Below are 19,091 nucleotides of genomic sequence, written 5' to 3' on the forward strand. Positions count from 1 at the left end.
TATCTGTTATGACTAGACTCGACTAGACCCCCCCCCCCATCCCAGTGTACTGTATGGACCCTGAATAAACCACGTCCTGTTTGGAAGGGTGAGTGCTGGGCTGCCGTTTTCTTTATGCATATTGTACGCACCTGTGTCTACAGCATTCTGCACCACCATTCAATACAGTACAGACATCCCGATAACCACAAGTGATCTAATACGGGTTCCAGTACCGGGTGTTCTCCTCTGTTTTTGTGACGAATGTACACAGTGCCTAACATGAGGAATAGGCAACTCACACAGGCTGAGCGAGGCAAAGGGAATAAGTGCGACAAAACTCGCCATGAATGACACAGTAACATAGGGGGGGGGTATTTATCAAAGGATTTATGTGTTTGGCACAATACTTTGGCGCAGGCGTTTTTTTGCGCCAAAGTTTGGCGCATGTTCTCCACTGTCATTTTTACAACTTTCTCAAAATCACACGGTCCTGTGTGCGATTTCAACTTTAGTCAGTAATTCATCATTTGCACCAATTGATCTTTGGCACAATTTTGGCGCAAATCCCGTTTCTTGGGCGCAAATCCCCGCCAAGAAATTTTGCACATGGAAAACACACTTAGGCTGGGTTCACACTACGTTTTTGCCATACTGTTTTCAATCCGTTTTTCTAAAGAAAACCGTATGGCAAAAAAACGGATGGAACAGTATGGAAAAAAGTAAACCGTATGCGTTTTTAAACAGTATACTGTTTTTAAAAGAGCATAGAGTTCCGTCAGTTTTTATTTAAAAAAAACATACGTTTTTGAATTTTTTTCCCATTTTTAATGGGAAGGGTCTTGGGTGGGGACTTTAGAATGCAAATGCGCATGTGCAAAGTAAAAACGTATACGTTTTTCCCATATGGATCCGTATACATGTGAATTCCCATTGACGTCCATGTTAAAAAAAACGTATGCGGTTGCAGTACGGTTTTTAAACCGGAGACAAAATCGTGGTCAACCACGGTTTTGACTCCGGTTTAAAAACTGTAATGCAACCGCATACGTTTTTTTTTACATGGACATTATCCAGACGAAAGATCATGGACTTAGGATCCATTCACGCTATGAAATTTCCAAACAGAGAAATTCAAATTGAAAATTCAGGTGCAGCAGCCTCCTATTGTTTTCAATGGGATTCTGCTGCACCGTCCACTCTGCAGAGTTTGCCATGGAAATTTAAAGGGGTACTCCACTGGAAAACATTTTTCTTTAAATCAACTGGTGCCAGAAAGATAAACAGATTTGAAAATTACTTCTATTTAAAAATCTCAATCCTTCCAGGACTTATCAGCTACTGTATGCTCCACAGGAAGTTATTTTTTTTTTGAATTTCCTTTCTCTCTGACCACAGAGCACTCTACTAACACCTCTGTCCATGTCAGGAACTGTTCTTGTCAGGATAAGTTTGCTATGGGGATTTGCTCCTAATCTGGACAGTTCATGACATGGACAGAGATGTCAGCAGAGAGCACTGTGGTCAGACAGAAAGGAAATTCAAACAGAAAAGAACTTCCTGTGCAGCATACCGCAGCTGATAAGTACTGGAAGGATTACGATTTTTAACGTACAAAAAATTGGAAAAAAAATAGACTTAACTTGCCCCAGCCCCCCCCCCCCCCGGCCCCGCCCCCAATAGCTTCTGGTTAAGCTCTGCACAGTCCTCGGATCCTATGTCTTCTTCCTGCTTCTGAGATAAGTACTTGGTGCAGGACCTTCCTAATCAGTGTCACTGGATCTGCTAATCAGTGTCCGAGATGGAATACAGTTGTGGTCAGTGATTGGCTAAATGGACAGGTCAGGTCCTGCACCAAGTGCTCATCTCAAAAGCAGGAATAAGGCAAAAGGTTGAGAGACTGGACAAAGCCAAAGAGAAGCGGCAGAGAACCATTGGATGTTGGAACCACATGTGGAAAGGCCATCAATGAGTTTTACTGGAAAAACTCCTTTAAGCAATGGTTAGAGAAAACACATGTGGCTTCTATGGGGGTTTATGGATCAGGTTGTGGAAAGCCCAAGGTGGTCACATTACTTATGTGCAGTGTAAAATTGAAAAAAAAATATTTACTCTTTGCAATGTTGTCAAAGGAGACAACTGGGTCATATCACCCTTTTATCCTACAAGGGAATGAAAGTACTGAGACCTTGAATGCATAGAGAGAAGAACCACCTTAATTCCAAATCCACCAAATCATTCTCAAACAGTGCCTCACGTAAAGACACTCTCGGTAAAGCTGCCATAGTAGTGAACTACAGACAAAAACAAATAGATAAACCAACAAACCAATTTCCATCCAGTTGGAATTGATTATGGGAAATAATTATAGACAATCATTATCCTTGTATTGTAAATGTTATATCTGTGGCCAACAAAACTCATTGATGAAGGAGACAAAAGAGTTAAAAAAAAAAAAAAATAATACTGAATCTCAGTCTTAACCCAAAATATTTTTTCTCACATACCCGTCTTTGAACAAAACTTTTGACACGTCACAGAGATATGCTTATAGTTTTGATTGGTCGAGATCTGGGTGTTCAGATCCTTACAGATCACTAGAATGAGCTGGGAGAAGCATGCAGCTGTGCACTTCACTCCCCGTCTCTTCCAACGGATGGGCCTATAGAGAGCCAGGGAGTGGAACACACAGCTACGAGATCAGTGGGGATCTGAACACCCAGAAACCAACTGATCAAAACTTTTCATAACAACAGGGACACTTTGAGTGATCTAAAGTCTGGGTCTCAACCACCTCAAATGTAATGTATACAATTGCTGAAGCTAAACAACATGGAAGGAAACATCACCAAAGTGATGCTTGAAATGTTTTGTATCTTAACCCTCATATTTTTTTTTATCCTAAAAAATTCCAGCGGAAAAACTAAAAATCCTTCTCAAATAAATGATGGTGTATACAATAAACATAATAAAGTAAGTAAACCTTACACAACCTAAAAAGGGGGGATTTCAGGCAAAATAAAATTAGATTTTGTCCCCCCCCCCCCCCCCAAAAAAAAAAAAAAATGGAATTTTGTTCTAGATATGTATACGAATTGTGAGGTGAAATAACCATCCCTAAAAGTAATTCTATACAATATTATAATTTAAAATTGTATTATTTGTTTAAATATTTCAAAATGTAAGAAAATTATATAAACAAAGAAGGCAGAAAACTAGATATCATAGAGGTAATATAACATTTCTCAACCCCAAAATGGTACAGTAGTAAATGTAGAAATGAAATCTTTTTTATTAGAGCTGAAAAATTTAAGGAAAGAAAAAAAAGACAGTCTTCAAGATAGCAAACTCTCAATCTTTCCAGACTACATCTTGCTGTACATTATAAGTACAATAAAATAAGTAGACTTTACATTAGATTTTAAAGATATCATATGCATAAGAAAAAAAAGAAAAGAAAACCCTGACCCGAAAGAGAGCAGGACTGATTGATTGGCTTAATCAGATTTAATTCCGAAAAGCTCAACGTAACCCTTAAAAAATAATGGAAATTACAACATATTGAAGCAATTTTTATTAAGTTTTCCCAGGCTTTCCCGTTCCCCTTTAATTAGTCTAAAGCCGGCTAAAAAGCAATGGAATAAGATTGTGTGGTCCTGCCTAAGGAAGCGGTAGAAAAATAAAAGACCCATCTGCACTTGTATCTATAGAATTTTTAACACTTGCATACAATGGAATCTCGTTTTTACTACCTTCATTTTATTACAGTATTAACTGTACTACGTTTACATTTGAACATAAATTTACATACACTGGAAAAAGCTTTAGTTTATTCTATTTTCTTTCTTTATTGACATTTTCATTCCCTTACACAACGTTCTTCACTTTATCATTAAATGTGCAGTATCTATATGTCACTTATTGCTATATTTCACTATACAAATTCACTATACATTAGTATACTTTTTTTTAATTTTATCGACATAGATCTTTAGTTTTGTTTATGCTTTTGGTGTATAATTTCAATGGTTTACATAAATGCTACTTTCAATTTCCATTATTGCAGAGCCACAGAACCTTTTTTTGCTTTTTAGTGAAATTAATGAGTTGAAAAATTTAAAAATGTATTTTAAATAACTTTTCTTCTTCCTAAATCTTGTGCACATATTAAGATATCAGTACATTTTTAAAGAGCTTAAAAGTAAAATTTGGGATATACAGTGGTCCCTCAAGTTACAATATTAATTGATTCCAAGATGACCATTATATGTTGAGACCATTATATGTTGAGACCATAACTCTATGGAAACCTGGTAATTGGTTCTGAAGCCACCAAAATATCATCCCAAAAAAATAGGCAAAAGTGTGGATTAAAGAAAAATAAGTAGATAACTAATAGAGATAATGCAAGTCCTTACATATAAAAGTAAGTAAGATCTGTTGGGAGCTGTAATCACTGTCTATATAGAGGACAGGAGCTGCTTCAGGGTCCTGTACAGTACACACAGTGCACAAAAAAACGAACATGGAGCCGCCCTAACCTGGTGTCCAAAGGAGCTGCTAACCCTGGCACAGGTAAAGAGTAGTGCAGAACATGAAGTACCACCCTGTACTGTAGGGGCGCTTCCAGGCAGCCAGTCAGTGCATACACTTCAGTAATACAGGGGTTTTACCAGTGAATGTCCATTCTGATTGGTCAGTTCTTCCGACCTTTGACACATTTCACAGATCTGGATTGTCCGTAGTATTGTATGGTGAGTCTGGTTTCAAGTTAAAATGGTCCAGAAAAGACTATTGTATGTTATAACAATTGTATGCTGAGACCATTGTAAGTTGAGGGATCACTGTAACTATAGTTTTCTTCAAGAGAAAAGGAAAAGTGTACAACAAAATGCAGAAGAAAAATATCCTTTGTAAATAAGGCAAAAAAGTTAAATTGCAATACAGATGAACCTTTTAAATTGAGTGTTGATCAATGATATTGAAAGCCAAATGTTGCTTGTCTCATTTCATTTTAAAGAGAATGTGACAGCTATATCGCCTGCAATAAACCCAATATAATGGGTTATAGTGTGAAAGAATGTCTGTAATATGAAGGGTCACTTATGTTTTCAGGTAATGCACATCCTGACTTCTGACCTTTCCAATCACATTGCCGTTGTGCTCCAGTGCACAACAGAGGCAGAGAGCCGGCTTGCCCAGCTCCCCTGCCTTATCAGTATTCTGCCCCTGGCCCGTCCCCTTCTGTAAAGTGGAGGCGGGTGAAGCGAGGAGCAGAGGGGTCATCCATACGTCACGGAAGGGGATGGGCTGGGGAGCTGAGCCAGCCGGCTAAGCGCCTCCATTGTGCACTGGAGCGCATTGGCAATGTGATTGAACTGGCTAGAAGAAGTACATAACCTAAAAATGTAAGTGACATTCATTTTGCAGCTATTCACCTGCATTATAAATTAGTATATTGGGTTTACTGCAGGTGAAATAGCTGTCAGGTTCTCTTTAACTTGCCAATGAGTAGTACACAAGTAGTACAGTAAAACCTTTTTTGAGAAGACCATCCTAAATTGCATTCAAAAGTGGTCTTTGATGGAGGTGATCTTCTCGGAGAAATTGGCCACAATAATGTATGGTGGACTGGAAATCTGTCCCATAAAATCTGGTATGGACAGGAGGGTGGTTTTCAATGAGAGGTGGTCTTTTAGAGACATTTCACTGTATTTTGGCTAGTAATTCATCTTCCTCCATGTTCAGATAAGATAAGCATGAGTGTTCAGATAAGTCGTACAAAGTTTGGTGTTGACAATGATAAGCTATATAAAGTTACATCTCAATTTACATAGATAAACTTTTAGCGCATGTCAAACTAAATGTTTTTGGAAATACATTTAGCAAATTTGCACCTTTCTTCTGATATTCCTGCTCCTTTCCTTCCCTTGCTGACAGCTCATCGCCTAGGTTGCCGACCACTGCATCACTCTAGAAGTGGTGGTCGGCTTCATATAATATATATATATATATATATATATATATATATATATATATATGTGTGTGTGTGTGTGTGTGTGTGTGTGTGTTAATATGTATATACATACACACACACACACACTCAAAAACCAGCCCTGACTTCATAAGTAGAGCGGTGGTCAGTAACCTTCACAATGAGTTGCCAACAAGGACCAGGATTAGAAAGGTACAAATTTCATGTGCCCTACAAGTTTAACTATGTTAGTTGAGATGAGAATAACCCTGTAATGTTACAGCAAATTTGGCTTATAAGATCGGATGAGAAATTGTATTTGTTTACAGTAATCAGCGCCATTCCAGTCCACAGATTATGTCTAGTACTGTTGCTCAGTTGCTTTTGAGAGAATGCACTACCAAATACAATTCATAAGCAGGCAATTTATTTTTGCTGTTTTCCAACACCAACCTCATACTAAGGATTTAGATGTACAATGTTATGGTTTCTAGAGCCTATCATTTTCCTGATAACCTTATTGGGTCTATAGACATTGAAAGTGTTGAGGTCTCGCAAAACTTTGTGGCATCTGCCACACCAGCCAATGTGTATTGTAGTGTTTCCCAACCAAGGTGCCTCCTGCTGTTGAATAACTACAACTCCCAGCATTTGGTTGTCCGTGCATGCTGGGAGTTGTAGTTATGCAACAGCTGGAGTTGCCTGGGTTGGGAAACACTGGTATATGGCCATCAACAGAAATGAGCAGACCAGCATTATATCTACATCTGGAAACAAATAAATTAATAATAATAATAATAATAATAATAATAATAATTATTATTATTATTGTTATTATTATTTATTATTATTCCAATAACATAGGATTTATAAAACTGTCTGAAAAGTTATCTCCGCCAGCAGTGTATAATAGAGAACAGTCAAGTTCTAAAGGAGTAAAATCCAACAGACATTTGTAATATCAGTTGAAGAACAATAAAAGATTTGAGGCCTGTTTATATGTGTTTACATTCAGCTAAACAATCTGCTATAAAGGGCTCAGTTACCGCAGATCAAAGGCTGCGCAGCAGAGATGAACGCCGCCATGTACTTCATCTTCAAAAAGAATAAATACATAGGCTAGTCACATAATTGTATATAGATCATATAGCATGTAAAGGAAAAAAAAACATGTTCATGATTTGCAGCCGTGAATAAGAACTGACGGCAAGAGTAACAAAATCCAACCTTCAGGCTATGTTCATACAGTGTAAAATTTAGTGGCGTATTTTATTCTTGCATCTGTAATCGACAAAAAAAAAAAAAAAAATTGGCCGAAAAATAAATAAATAAAAAATGTTTGTCGTCATTTGCATCACTATATTTTACACTGTATGCACATAGCCTAAAAAGGGAAAATAGGGGGGAAAAAACACAGCAGCAATTTGAACATTTTTAGCCTTAGCCTTCTTTCAGTTTTGGCACAGGGGGGGGGGGGGCTAAAAAAAAAACTGCACTTTTTTTTTTCTATTTAAAAAATTAACTAAAAATTATTATATTTATGGGCAGGGTTTCCAACCTTAAAGGGGTATTCCAGGCCAAATTTTTTTTATATATATCAACTGGCTCCGGAAAGTTAAACAGATTTGTAAATTACTTCTATTAAAAAATCTTAATCCTTCCAATAGTTATTAGCGTCTGAAGTTGAGTTGTTGTTTTCTGTCGAACTGCTCTCTGATGACTCACGTCCGGGAGCTGTTCAGTTCCTATGGGGATATTCTCCCATCATGCACAGCTCCCGGGACGTGACATCATCATTGAGCAGTTAGACAGAAAACTTCAGAAGCTAATAACTATTGGAAGGATTAAGATTTTTTAATAGAAGTAATTTACAAATCTGTTTAACTTTCCGGAGCATTTGATATATATAAAAAAAGGTTTTGCCTGGAATACCCCTTTAAGTTGTCTCAGACTTTGGACAAATTGGAAAACACATAGCTAAATATACTGATAATAGATAAGTAAATAACCACAAAAAAGAAAACTGTAACTGTAAAGTGATGTTAATTCTTATCACAATGACCAGATAACATACTAACAGTTTTGAAAAAAATCACACACACAAAAACGATTACAAAAATGAAAGTCAGCTGAAGGCACCCTGGTTGGGAAACACTGGTCGATCCAGCACTGCTAAAATGCTAGTCTTTATTGAGGTCCATTTAAATAGTATCATGTACAAGATATCACACCGTCGTGCCTCAAAGTAATCAGACAAGTCAGACGCGTTTCAAGTGCATGCGCACACTTGGTCACCAATTGCCCCCGATGACCAAGAGTGCGCATGTGCTCAAAACGCGTCCGACTGGTCAGATTACTTTGCAGCACTTTGCTGCTTCTTTTCTGCTCTCCGTTGATAACCCGTTGAAAACATTGACAACTATCCTCTCCCAGTCATAAAATGTAAGGACTCGTTCACATTGCCATCACATTGCTATTTGGAGTTCCGTCGACAATGCAGTGAAAAAAAAAAATTGTGCACGCACAATTCCTGTAAAGTTACCAGATCACCGACAGGTCCCATGCAAGTGAATGGGGTCCGTCGAGACCCGGCAGTAGCCGCTTGCACCCGACCCGTTTCAGAGTCCATTCGGCTGAAAAAAAAGTGCCGATTGAACCCTTAACGAGTCAGATGCAAACAGCAATATTAACCTAGCCTAATAAGTTGTTACATCTTGAGCGTTCTTACGAACATTACTAAATATTAACAACCCTTATAACAGCGCAGCTGAATTATCTTTACACGGAGATCTGTTGAATAAACACTTTCAAATTACCCAACGTTCTGTTGATAAGTGGCTTCGAGTGTTTATCAATAAAAACTACATTTTAATTAAGTCAGAAACACAAATTAACTTTCTTCATCGTATTAAGTATAGACGGCAAATTGCCCTTTAAAAATTGCAAAATTCTATCATGATAAAATCCTGGTATTCGGCAATGTTGGAAATCATCTAGAAAACTATCTAAAAAATTTAGCTGTTCTGAGATTGTCGGGTGTAGTCAAAGATGGGGTTTGTCATCTGGCACCATTAAAGGAGTATTATGCCCATAGACCCCAACCCCCCCCCCCCTCCTCCAACCATTTCCCCCGCAACCCAGTGCAGCACCCGTCATTCTGTGCCAGGTGCTGCTCCAGTCTCGGAGGAATGCTGGGTGCTGCACGGTTATCATCCCGGGGGGGGGGGGGGGGGGGGTCTCCTTTGGATAGGGGCTAAGATTTCTATGGGTGGAATAAAAATAGGCAAAATAGGCAACTGCCTAGAGCCCTCTCTTGATGGGGCGCCATTTTGCCCTCTGCAAGAAGGTTTTTTCTCCAGATCCTGACAGCCGCAAAACTGTCACCTCAGTAGTACGGTGATTACATGAGGAGGGGGTTTGTTACAGTGTGTCACCCCAGTAGTAAAGAGTTTACATGAGGAGGAGGTTTGTTACAGTGTGTCACCCCAGTTGTAAAGAGATGACATGAGGAGGGGTTTGTTACAGTGTATCACCCCAGTTGTAAGATTACATGAGGAGGAGGTTTGTTACAGTGTGTCACCCCAGTAGTAAGGAGATTACATGAGGAGGAGGTTGGTTACAGTGTGTCACCCCAATAGTAAGGAGATTACATGAGGTGAAGGTTTGTTACAGTGTGTCACCACAGTAGTAAGGAGATGACATGAGGAGGAGGTTTGTTACAGTGTTTCACCCCAGTAGTAAGGAGATTACATGAGGAGGAGGTTTGTTACAGTGTGTCACCCCAGTAGTAAGGAGATTAAATGAGGAGGTTTGTTACAGTGTGTCACCCCAGTAGTAAGGAGATTAAATGAGGAGGGGGTTTGTTACAGTGTGTCACCCCAGTAGTAAGGAGATTACATGAGGAGGAGGTTTGTTACAGTGTGTCACCCCAGTAGTAAGGAGATTACATAAGGAGGGGGTTTGTCACAGTGTACCACCCTATAAGTAAGAAGATTACATGAGGAGGTTTGTTACAGTGTGTCACCCCAGTTTTAAGGAGATTACACGAGGAGGGGTTTGTTACAGTGTGTCACACTAGTAGTAAGGAGATAACATAAGGAGGGGGTTTGTCACAGTGTACCACCCCAGAAGTAAGGAGATTACATGAGGAGGTTTGTTATAATGTGTCACCCCTGTAGTAAGGTGGGGTGTGTCAATGGGAGGAGTCAAGGGGGCGGCAAAATAAGCTTTTGCCTAGGGTGGAGAAAATCCTTGCACCAGCCCTGGGTAGAATACGCCTTTAATTATAGCTCTGCTACATCTACAATATATACTCAAACAGGCAGTAACTGCCCTGTAACTACAATCCCAATGAAAGCATGATGGGACTCGTAGTACCAAAGCATCAACACCGTCCCAAGCCACACGCAACCTGCTTCTGATTTACAGAACGCCGCCGTCACCAGTAGAAGTCTGACCCAGTCAATCATCTCTCCTCTGCTACCAGACAAGTATTCCAGCATGGCGAGTATTCCAGCTGGGGCAGCAGCAGGGGGCCGCTGTCTAAAATAGCCTGGTATACCGGACTTTCCTCTTATTTAGTGCTTGACAAATTTTATGCTATAGGATTGCCGTGAATTTATTTCTGTAAGATGGCTACTACATAGTAAGTAAAGTGCTACTTAAAACCAGGGGTCACGTTCTCTAACACTTTCCCAAAAAAAAAAACATGTAAATCAGTGGTCTCAAACTGTGGCCCTCCTGATGTTGCAAAACTTCAACTTCCAGCATGCTGGGAGTTGAAGTTTTGCAACATCTGGAGGCCCACAGTTTGAGTCCACTGACTTAAATGCGTCTGTGTAGTTCAGAGTTATAAAATAACAGCAAAAAAAAAAAAAAAAAGCATAACAACAGGAAACGGTTCAATTTCAAATTCTAAACACATCAGCTTAAATAGTTAACTCAGTGGCATATATAGAAGAAAGGGGGCACCATAGCAAATGACCTCCTATTACGGTGTCTAATTTTGCCCCCCAGGACAGAAAGGTCTGGGGGGAGATTTATCAAAACCTGTCCAGAGGAAAAGTTGCTGAGTTGCCCATAGCAACCAATCAGATCGCTTCTTTCATTTTTGAAAAGGCCTCTGAAAAAAGAAAGAAGCAATCTGATTGGTTGCTATGGGCAATTCAGAAACTTTTCCTCTGGACAGATTTTGATAAATCTCCCCCCTGGTGTTTAATTGACATGTGCTCAATACCCCCCTTCACTAATTTTCTGGCAATGCAGTTCCCTGGAAAAGGGGTTCTACACAGGTTTCTACCAATAGACAATGGGACCAATCCAAGGGCCCCTCTCTATCCAAGGGCCCCACAGCAGCATCAAGGTCTGCATACTCCATTAATCTGTCTAAATCAGTTGTACCATAAACTGTAAGCAAACTCTTTGGTGGGCATACAAAGAGCACAACTTTATAGGGGTACTCCGCCCCTAGACATCTTATCCCCTATCCAAAGGATAGGGGGAAAGATGTCTGATTGTGAGGGTCCCGCCGCTGCAAGCAAGAACCCCCTGTAATCTTGTGCACGGAGCAAACTTCACTCCATGCCTGATGACGGCCCCGCCCCCTCGTGATGTCATCCTCCGCCCCGTCAATGCACGCCCCTCAATGCGGGGCCGTGACGTCACGAGCCTCCAGCCCCTGTATCGCCAGTCATCAGGCAAGGAGCAAAGTTAGCTCCATGCACCAGATGACAGGGGGTGCTACAGGAGAGATCATGGGGTTTCCTAGTGGCGGGACCCCTCGAGTAGACATCTTATCCCTTATCCTTTGGATAGGGGATAAGATGTCTAGGGGCAGAATACCCCTTTAAGACCTGCCAAACCTTTAGAAAGAGGTTAGTCTTTGAGACTCTAAAATAACATTTAGCAACTCTAGAAGCAATACTTTAAGGCAGAGGTCCGCAACCCAGCCCTCAAGGCCCACGAACAGTTCAGGGTTTGATTTTGTGCCCTGTTCTATTCCAATGGAGTAATTGAAACAAACACGGAATGTTGGTGAGCCTTGAGGACTGGTCGGGGACCAAGTATATCCTCTTTATTCTGGTATTAGGTCATCAGGCTTTGGCTATACACAGGAGAATGTTATGAAGTAGTATGTTAGTTTCTGAATTGTGAACATCTGAAGATACCCTTACCAAAGATCACCACACACACACAATCTCCTGAATGGAGCCCCAGCAGTCTGCCGGGAAGACCCCCGCAGGAAACCGAGGCCAACACGTCTCCTCCATGTATCTCTATTGCTCTGGGCAGGGTTGGCACGCCCCCTTCCTGCAGTCTGCCGGGGCCCTGTTAAGGAGATTGTGGGGGTTCCAGCGGTCAGACCCCACATGATCTATAACTTATCCCCTATCCTTTGGATAGGGGATAAGTTATCCTTCACTACACTACTCCTTTAACCTGACAACTGCAGTGATACTAGAAGCCTTCCTTTGTTCTTCTGGCCAAGACAACAGAACCAGGACCACCAAATATCTACATATACGTAAAGCTTTGCCCAGCAATACAAAATCTACAGGCTCTGAAAGCAAATCTAATCAAACTTTACAAGCTTGATAAAGCTAAGCAAGCAAAAAAATAAAAATAAACAGAGAAGTAATAAGAATCTAGATGTCTACGTGAATGTGACACTAACCTGCACATCGTATGTTCCATTCAACAAAACAGGCCTTTGAGAGTTCATGTCTTGTAAGACACCTGAAAGCACAGAACGATTCACCTTGTGGAAATCTTTGGATTGGCTGAACTGTACCATGTTGTGAAGTGCCAAGATTTTGGTGTCAAGTTCCACATCTTGCCTAGTACGGTTGTGTAGGCCAAGATGGTATTTGCGAAAATGTTTGATCAGATCGGTGGGATCATTCCCATAGTACCCATAACCACAAATGTTGCATTTGAAATCCTGAAGTTCTGGAGATAAAGGTGCAGATTCAGAATTGTCATTGACAAATACAACGGTGTGAGTTTTGTTCAGCCCTGAACTCCCATCTAAAGGCACTTGAAGGTTTTCAGAGGCCACCGAGGCTGGACTAGAGTTTTGACAGTCTACTTTAACACTTTGCATTGTGAGGTCAGCAGCCCTTGGCGACAAATCATTTTCGTCTCTAGTCTCTAAAGTCTCCCCAGAGGCGGCAGAAACCAGTTCTTGCGTTTCATCAGTCTCAGACTTTATAGGTGATTTTAGGGTCTCACAAATGACCCTAGTATCTGCAGTGGACAATGCCAACATGTTCTTATCTGTCACCTCATCATAGTATACGTTTCTGCCTTTGAGGTGGCTATAGTTAAGGACAACTCTCTCGTTGAGTGCTGCACTTTCGGAGTCCTTTTTAAAGCTGGAAGAAGGTTCTTGATCATTGAAACATTGATCGTCACTGGTTTGTTCCGCAGAATTAGAATGTTCACTATTTTCTTGCATCGGATCAGTGGAGAATTCTGGGCTCCTCAAAATATCTTCTCTTTCGGATGCAGCACACTCGAGAATCTGTGCTTCGCCTTCGCTTGCAACGTTTCTCAGAGGGGGATTCTTTTTCCGGACCATATCTATAAAAAGAAAAATATAATACATTAAGATTTTTTCTTTATTTTAGCCTACACAATATGATATAGTACAGACTGTAAACAAAACAGATTAAGTCAGGTTCTTAATATACGGCGGGGATGTTTTTGATGATATGAACTAGAGCCAGGATAGAAGCCCATTTTACAGTTGACTTGGGATTCCCTCTTCTCCATCTTACAAACATTGTAGCGCACAATTGACAACAAGGCACCTAAGAAGCCCCCACTTCCAATATCATTCCCTCAAAGGGGTACTGCAGCAAAAAGTTACCTTTCCCCAGAATAAAGGATGAGTGTCAGATTGCGAGGGGTCCGCTGGAACTCCCGAGATCTTCTGAACAGGCCCCAGATTCTCTTAGAGGAGCGCATGCTGGGGTTGGCATGCACTCCATTCCTTTCTATTGGAGATGATGATGTGCAGCACCCAGATCTCCCATAGAGAATGAATGTAGCACGTGCCAACCCTTCTAAGAGAGTCAGGGCCCATTCAGAAGATCACTGGGGGTCTCAGCAGTCGGACCCCCCAGTGATCTGGCACTTATGCCCTATCCTGTGGATAGGGGATAAGGTACTTTTTAATGTAGTTTCCCTTTAACTGAATAAACTTTTTCCAAGCAGCTCTTGGAAGCTCATTAACATGGAGATTAAATTATATTTTCTCCTTGCCTTGTGGTTGTTTACTCAACTTGTTCAAGATCAGTACAGCTTTTTTGAGTGTTATTAGTTTAGCTAGCTGTGTTTGACTATATGTGTGACTTAGATAATAACTAGACAACAATTTGTTAGTACCCAATGCAAAAAAAAAATCCAGATCATTCTATGGGGTTCATCCACTTTTTATGGCAACCGTGGATACTAAAGTTCAAACATACAGTCCCTGGTACTTCAGAAACGGGTAATATAATTTTTATAAGACAGGCTACATGGACTAATTGAACAGCTAATGAGATGTAAAAGTAAAAGACGTATTGGAAGTATGTTCAAAAGGCTGAAGACATTCTTTGATAATCCATTAGCTGAATAGGAAATTTTTCCGGCAGTCTGTATTATACTTTTATGAGGAATGAAAACTACTATATAGAGCAGGAGAAGCTGAAATTACTTCAGTCCTGTAGCAGAAAGGCCAAGATGCTCCATCAAATGGCCTCATATATATCTCATACAGTCATGGCCATAAATGCTGGCACTCTATTTCTCACAGAAAAGGATTGCAGTAACACATGTTTTGCTATACACATGTTTATTCCCTTTGTGTGTATTGGAACTAAACCAAAAAAGGGAGAAAAAAAAGCAAATTGGACATAATGTCACCCCAAACTCCAAAAATGGGCTGGACAAAATTATTGGCACCCTTAATTTAATATTTCGTTGCACACCCTTTGGAAAAAATAACTGAAATCAGTCGCTTCCTATAACCATCAATAAGCTTCTTACACCTCTCAGCCGGAATGTTGGACCACTCTTCCTTTGCAAAATGCTCCAGGTCTCTCTTATTGGAAGGGTGCCTTTTCCCAACAGCAATTTTAAGATCTCTCCACAGGTGTTCAATGGGATTAATATCTGGACTCATTGCTGGCCACTTCAGAACTCTACAGCGCTTTGTTGCCATCCATTTCTGGGGGATTTTTGATGTATGTTTGGGGTCATTGTCCTGCTGGAAGACCCAAGATCTCGGACGCAAACCCAGCTTTCTGACACTGGTCTGTACAGTGTGACCCAAAATCTGTTGGTAATCCACAGATTTCATGATGCCTTGCACACATTTAAGGCACCCAGTACCAGAGGCAGCAAAACAACCCCAAAACATCCGTGAACCTCCACCATATTTCACTGTAGGTACTGTGTTCTTTTCTTTGTAGGCCTCATTCCGTTTTTGGTAAACAGTAGAATGATGTGCTTTACCAAAAAGCTCTATCATCTGTCCACAAGATGTTTTCCCAGAAGGATTTTGGCTTACTCAAGTTCATTTTGGCAAAATGTAGTCTTGCTTTTTTTATGTCTCTGTGTCAGTATTGGGGTCCTCCTGAGTCTCCTGCCATAGCAATCATTTCATTTAAATGTCGATGGATAGTTCGCGCTGACACTGATGCTCCCTGAGCCTGCAGGACAGCTTGAATATCTTTGGAACTTGTTTGGGGCTGCTTATCCCCCATCCAAACTATCCTGCGTTGACACCTTTCATCAATTATTCTCTTCTGTCCACGCCCAGGGAGATTATCTACAGTGTCATGGGTTGCAAACTTCTTAATAATGATGCACACTGCGGACAAAGGCAAATATAGATCTCTGTGGATGTCGACTTTTTGAAAGGGTGCCAATAATTTTGTCCAGCCCATTCTCGGAGTTTGGTGGGACTTTATGTCCAATTAGCTTTTTTTCCTCCTTTTTGGTTTAGTTTCAATACACACAAAGGGACTAAACATGTGTATTGGCAAACATGTTTTACTGCAATCCTTTTCTGTGAGAAATACTTAATTTTCTTGAAAATTTTCCGGGGTGCCAACATTTACGGCCATGACTGTACTTTTAATATGATGAATATCATAAGACACAGATGCAGACTCGTAATCCACATCTGGAAAATTGTCTGATCAGTTTAAAGCCTAAAACAAATAAGCTACAAATACTATAACCAATACGTGGCCTCAATATTGGCAGTACTGCCGTCAGGGGTCTGGGCCAAATTAATCATGTAAAAGGTGTCCCTTGCTGCTGTCTCTGCCCCCTTCGGTGCCCCATACTGCCAAACCATCTGGGCCCCCATACAGGGGGCCCAGATGGTTTTGGCAGTATGGAGCACCAACATTTCTGATGTTGGTCTTGTCTGACCACTATCAGCCATTCACTTTTTCCTCATCGTATACTATATTTTCCCCATTATCACTTTTTAAAAGGCAAACACTTTAATTTTTACCATTTTTACTATTTATATAGTTAAAGGAGAAGTATCATGGAAAATAAACTTATCCTGTGAATGGAAGATAAGTTTTAGATCGCTGGGACCCTCGCGATCTCCTGTTTGGAGCCCCGGCTCTCCTTCCAAGCAGCGTGCCACGACCCACTCCATATAGCTCTATAGAAGAGCCAATCAGCAATCTTCGACTATCCCATAGAGTTATATAGAGGGGTCGTGACACGCCACTGTAACGGAGAGCCGGGGCTCCAAATAGGAGATCGCAGGGGCCCCAGCGATTTTTATAATTTGTTTTCCCTATAGCTTTTTAATGCTCCTTGTTTCAGTAGCTGTGGCCTCCATAGGTGTCATTGTGTCGCTTCTGACATATAGAGAAACAATATGGTCCCATAGACCTCTATAATTGTGGCATTATAACCCTAATAATAGTTGGAGCTTATATAGAGTTGCAAAAACTCCATGAGTCTAAGGCCTAGGGGTGACCGAGAGCTTATGATATAATATAATATTTAACAAAAGGAAAAACTCTTTTTTAGCGCACTGCTTTATTCATATGTTATATTTTTTTTCTCTCGTCCTGTGATATAATATTCTGGAAACAGAAGACACTGCATTGATATAATCCATGAGCTTACAGTGGAATCTACTGAATAACTGTTTATCTGATGATTCATCTCTGCCGGGACATCGCTTTTATTTCCTTTTACCAAACCAAAAAGCGGATAAAACAACAAATTCTGTGACATTTAGTGCAGTCCACATAGCAGATAGGACGACTGTTTAAAGTGAATCTATCATCTGTATTTGCTGCTAAGAGCTACAGATACCATTGAATAGCTGTTAGGGTGTGCAATTGTCTTTTTATTTCTTAGCCAAGCGTCAAGGAGGAGGGACTGAGCTCTTCAAGGATCACATCCCATTACAACCCAAGCCTGCCCTTACCTCCTAGTCCTTCTTTGACTGATGTACAGTGCCCTAAATATCAGTCAAGGAGGGTCTAGGAGGTGAAGTTGATGGGAGAGGTATGTCAGGCTGTGGCACTTGAGCATCTCAGCTACACCTCCTTGACACTTGGCTGAGAAATTCAAAAGTGATAACTTTGAAATCCATTACAATCTTTAGGAAAAGTATAATTTGCTTTTATTTCCTAATAGTTATCTAATAGTGGCTGCAGTTCTGAGCATCAAATACAGATTTGTTTTAATTTGCAGCTGCTACCTGGATATTAGAAATGCAGGTATACTCTTTGACTGTAGATCACCTATTATTTATAGTGGATTCTATGATACCTGCTTTCAGCTATATAAAAAAAATGTTGCCTATTACTATAATCTTTTCTGCTAAAAATAAATAAATAAAATAAAGATAAACAAATACATTTCCTTTAAAGTGTTCCTGTTGTAAACAAAAACGTGTTATATAATGTAGATAATACCATTATATGTATATTTGTAATATACATTGGTTAAAAAAATTTGTATATTTTTGTCCCTGCAGCTATCGCCTGTGTGTCTCTGTGAGGAGTCCAAATATAGGAAGTGTGGGTGGACAAGCAAGGCTCTGTACACTGAGGACAAGCAGGGCTCTGTACACTGAGAACACGCAGGGCTCTGTACACCGAGGACAAGCAGGGCTCTGTACACTGAGGACAAGTAGGGCTCTGTACACTGAGGACAAGCAGGGCTCTGTACACTGAGAACACACAGGGCTCTGTACACCAAGGACAAGCAGGGCTCTGTACACTGAGGACAAGCAGGGCTGTGTACACTGAGAACACGCAGGGCTCTGTACACCGAGGACAAGCAGGGCTCTGTACACCGAGGACAAGCAGGGCTCTGTATAATGAGGACAAGCAGGGCTCTGTACACTGAGGACAAGCAGGGCTCTGTACACTGAGGACAAGCAGGGCTCTGTACACTGAGGACAAGCAGGGCTCAGTACACTGAGGATAAGCAGGGCTCTGTGCACTGAGGATAAGCAGGACTTTGTACTCTGACGACAAGCAGGGCTCTGTACACTGAGGACAAGCAGGGCTATGTGTACTGAGGACAAGCAGGGCTCTGTACACTGCGGGCAAGCAGGGCTCTGTACACTGAGGACAAGCTGGGCTATGTGCACTGAGGACAAGCAGGGCTCTGTACACTGAGGACAAGCAGGGCTCTGTACACTGAGGACAAGCAGGGCTCTGTACACTGAGGAGCAGGGCTCTGTGCACTGAGGACAAGCAGGGCTCTGTACACTGAGGACAAGCAGGGCTCTGTACACTGAGGAGCAGGGCTCTGTGCACTGAGGACACAAGCAATAGCTGCAAGGACAGCATTTTCTTCACCCAAAATATTCTTTTTTTTTTTTTTTTAATCAAACTACAAGATTCTGAAAAAGGTACTTCACAGTACTCTTGTCAGATGTCCCCACATGGGATCATTACAGGAATGCTCGATGGCTGACCATATGGCTACAGCTGCCATTTTTGTCTGTCCGGCATTTATCGCTTAGATAGAAAATGCCTTATAAATTGCAGACTTGTAGGATTCTTTCCTGGAGAGATTATCACAATCATTTTTCAAGCAGACATATTATGTAAATAGAAGCACATTTGGGAAACTTATAAATTAAGGAACCTTT

At 40.8% G+C, this 19,091-nt stretch overlaps 1 protein-coding gene across 10 annotated transcripts in view; it reads right to left on the reverse strand.

Annotated features, from left to right (window-relative positions):
- TRPS1 (transcriptional repressor GATA binding 1) overlaps nt 1–19,091 on the reverse strand; it is a 350,577-nt gene that overhangs the window by 223,551 nt on the left and 107,935 nt on the right. For all 10 annotated transcript variants that reach the window (XM_056522631.1, XM_056522630.1, XM_056522633.1 and 7 more), the window contains one exon: nt 12,627–13,534. In XM_056522631.1, coding sequence (XP_056378606.1) covers nt 12,627–13,534 — 908 coding nt within the window. The remainder of the gene's footprint in view (nt 1–12,626; nt 13,535–19,091) is intronic.

Source organism: Hyla sarda, chromosome 5 (assembly GCF_029499605.1).
Source record: "Hyla sarda isolate aHylSar1 chromosome 5, aHylSar1.hap1, whole genome shotgun sequence".
NCBI lineage: Eukaryota > Metazoa > Chordata > Amphibia > Anura > Hylidae > Hyla > Hyla sarda.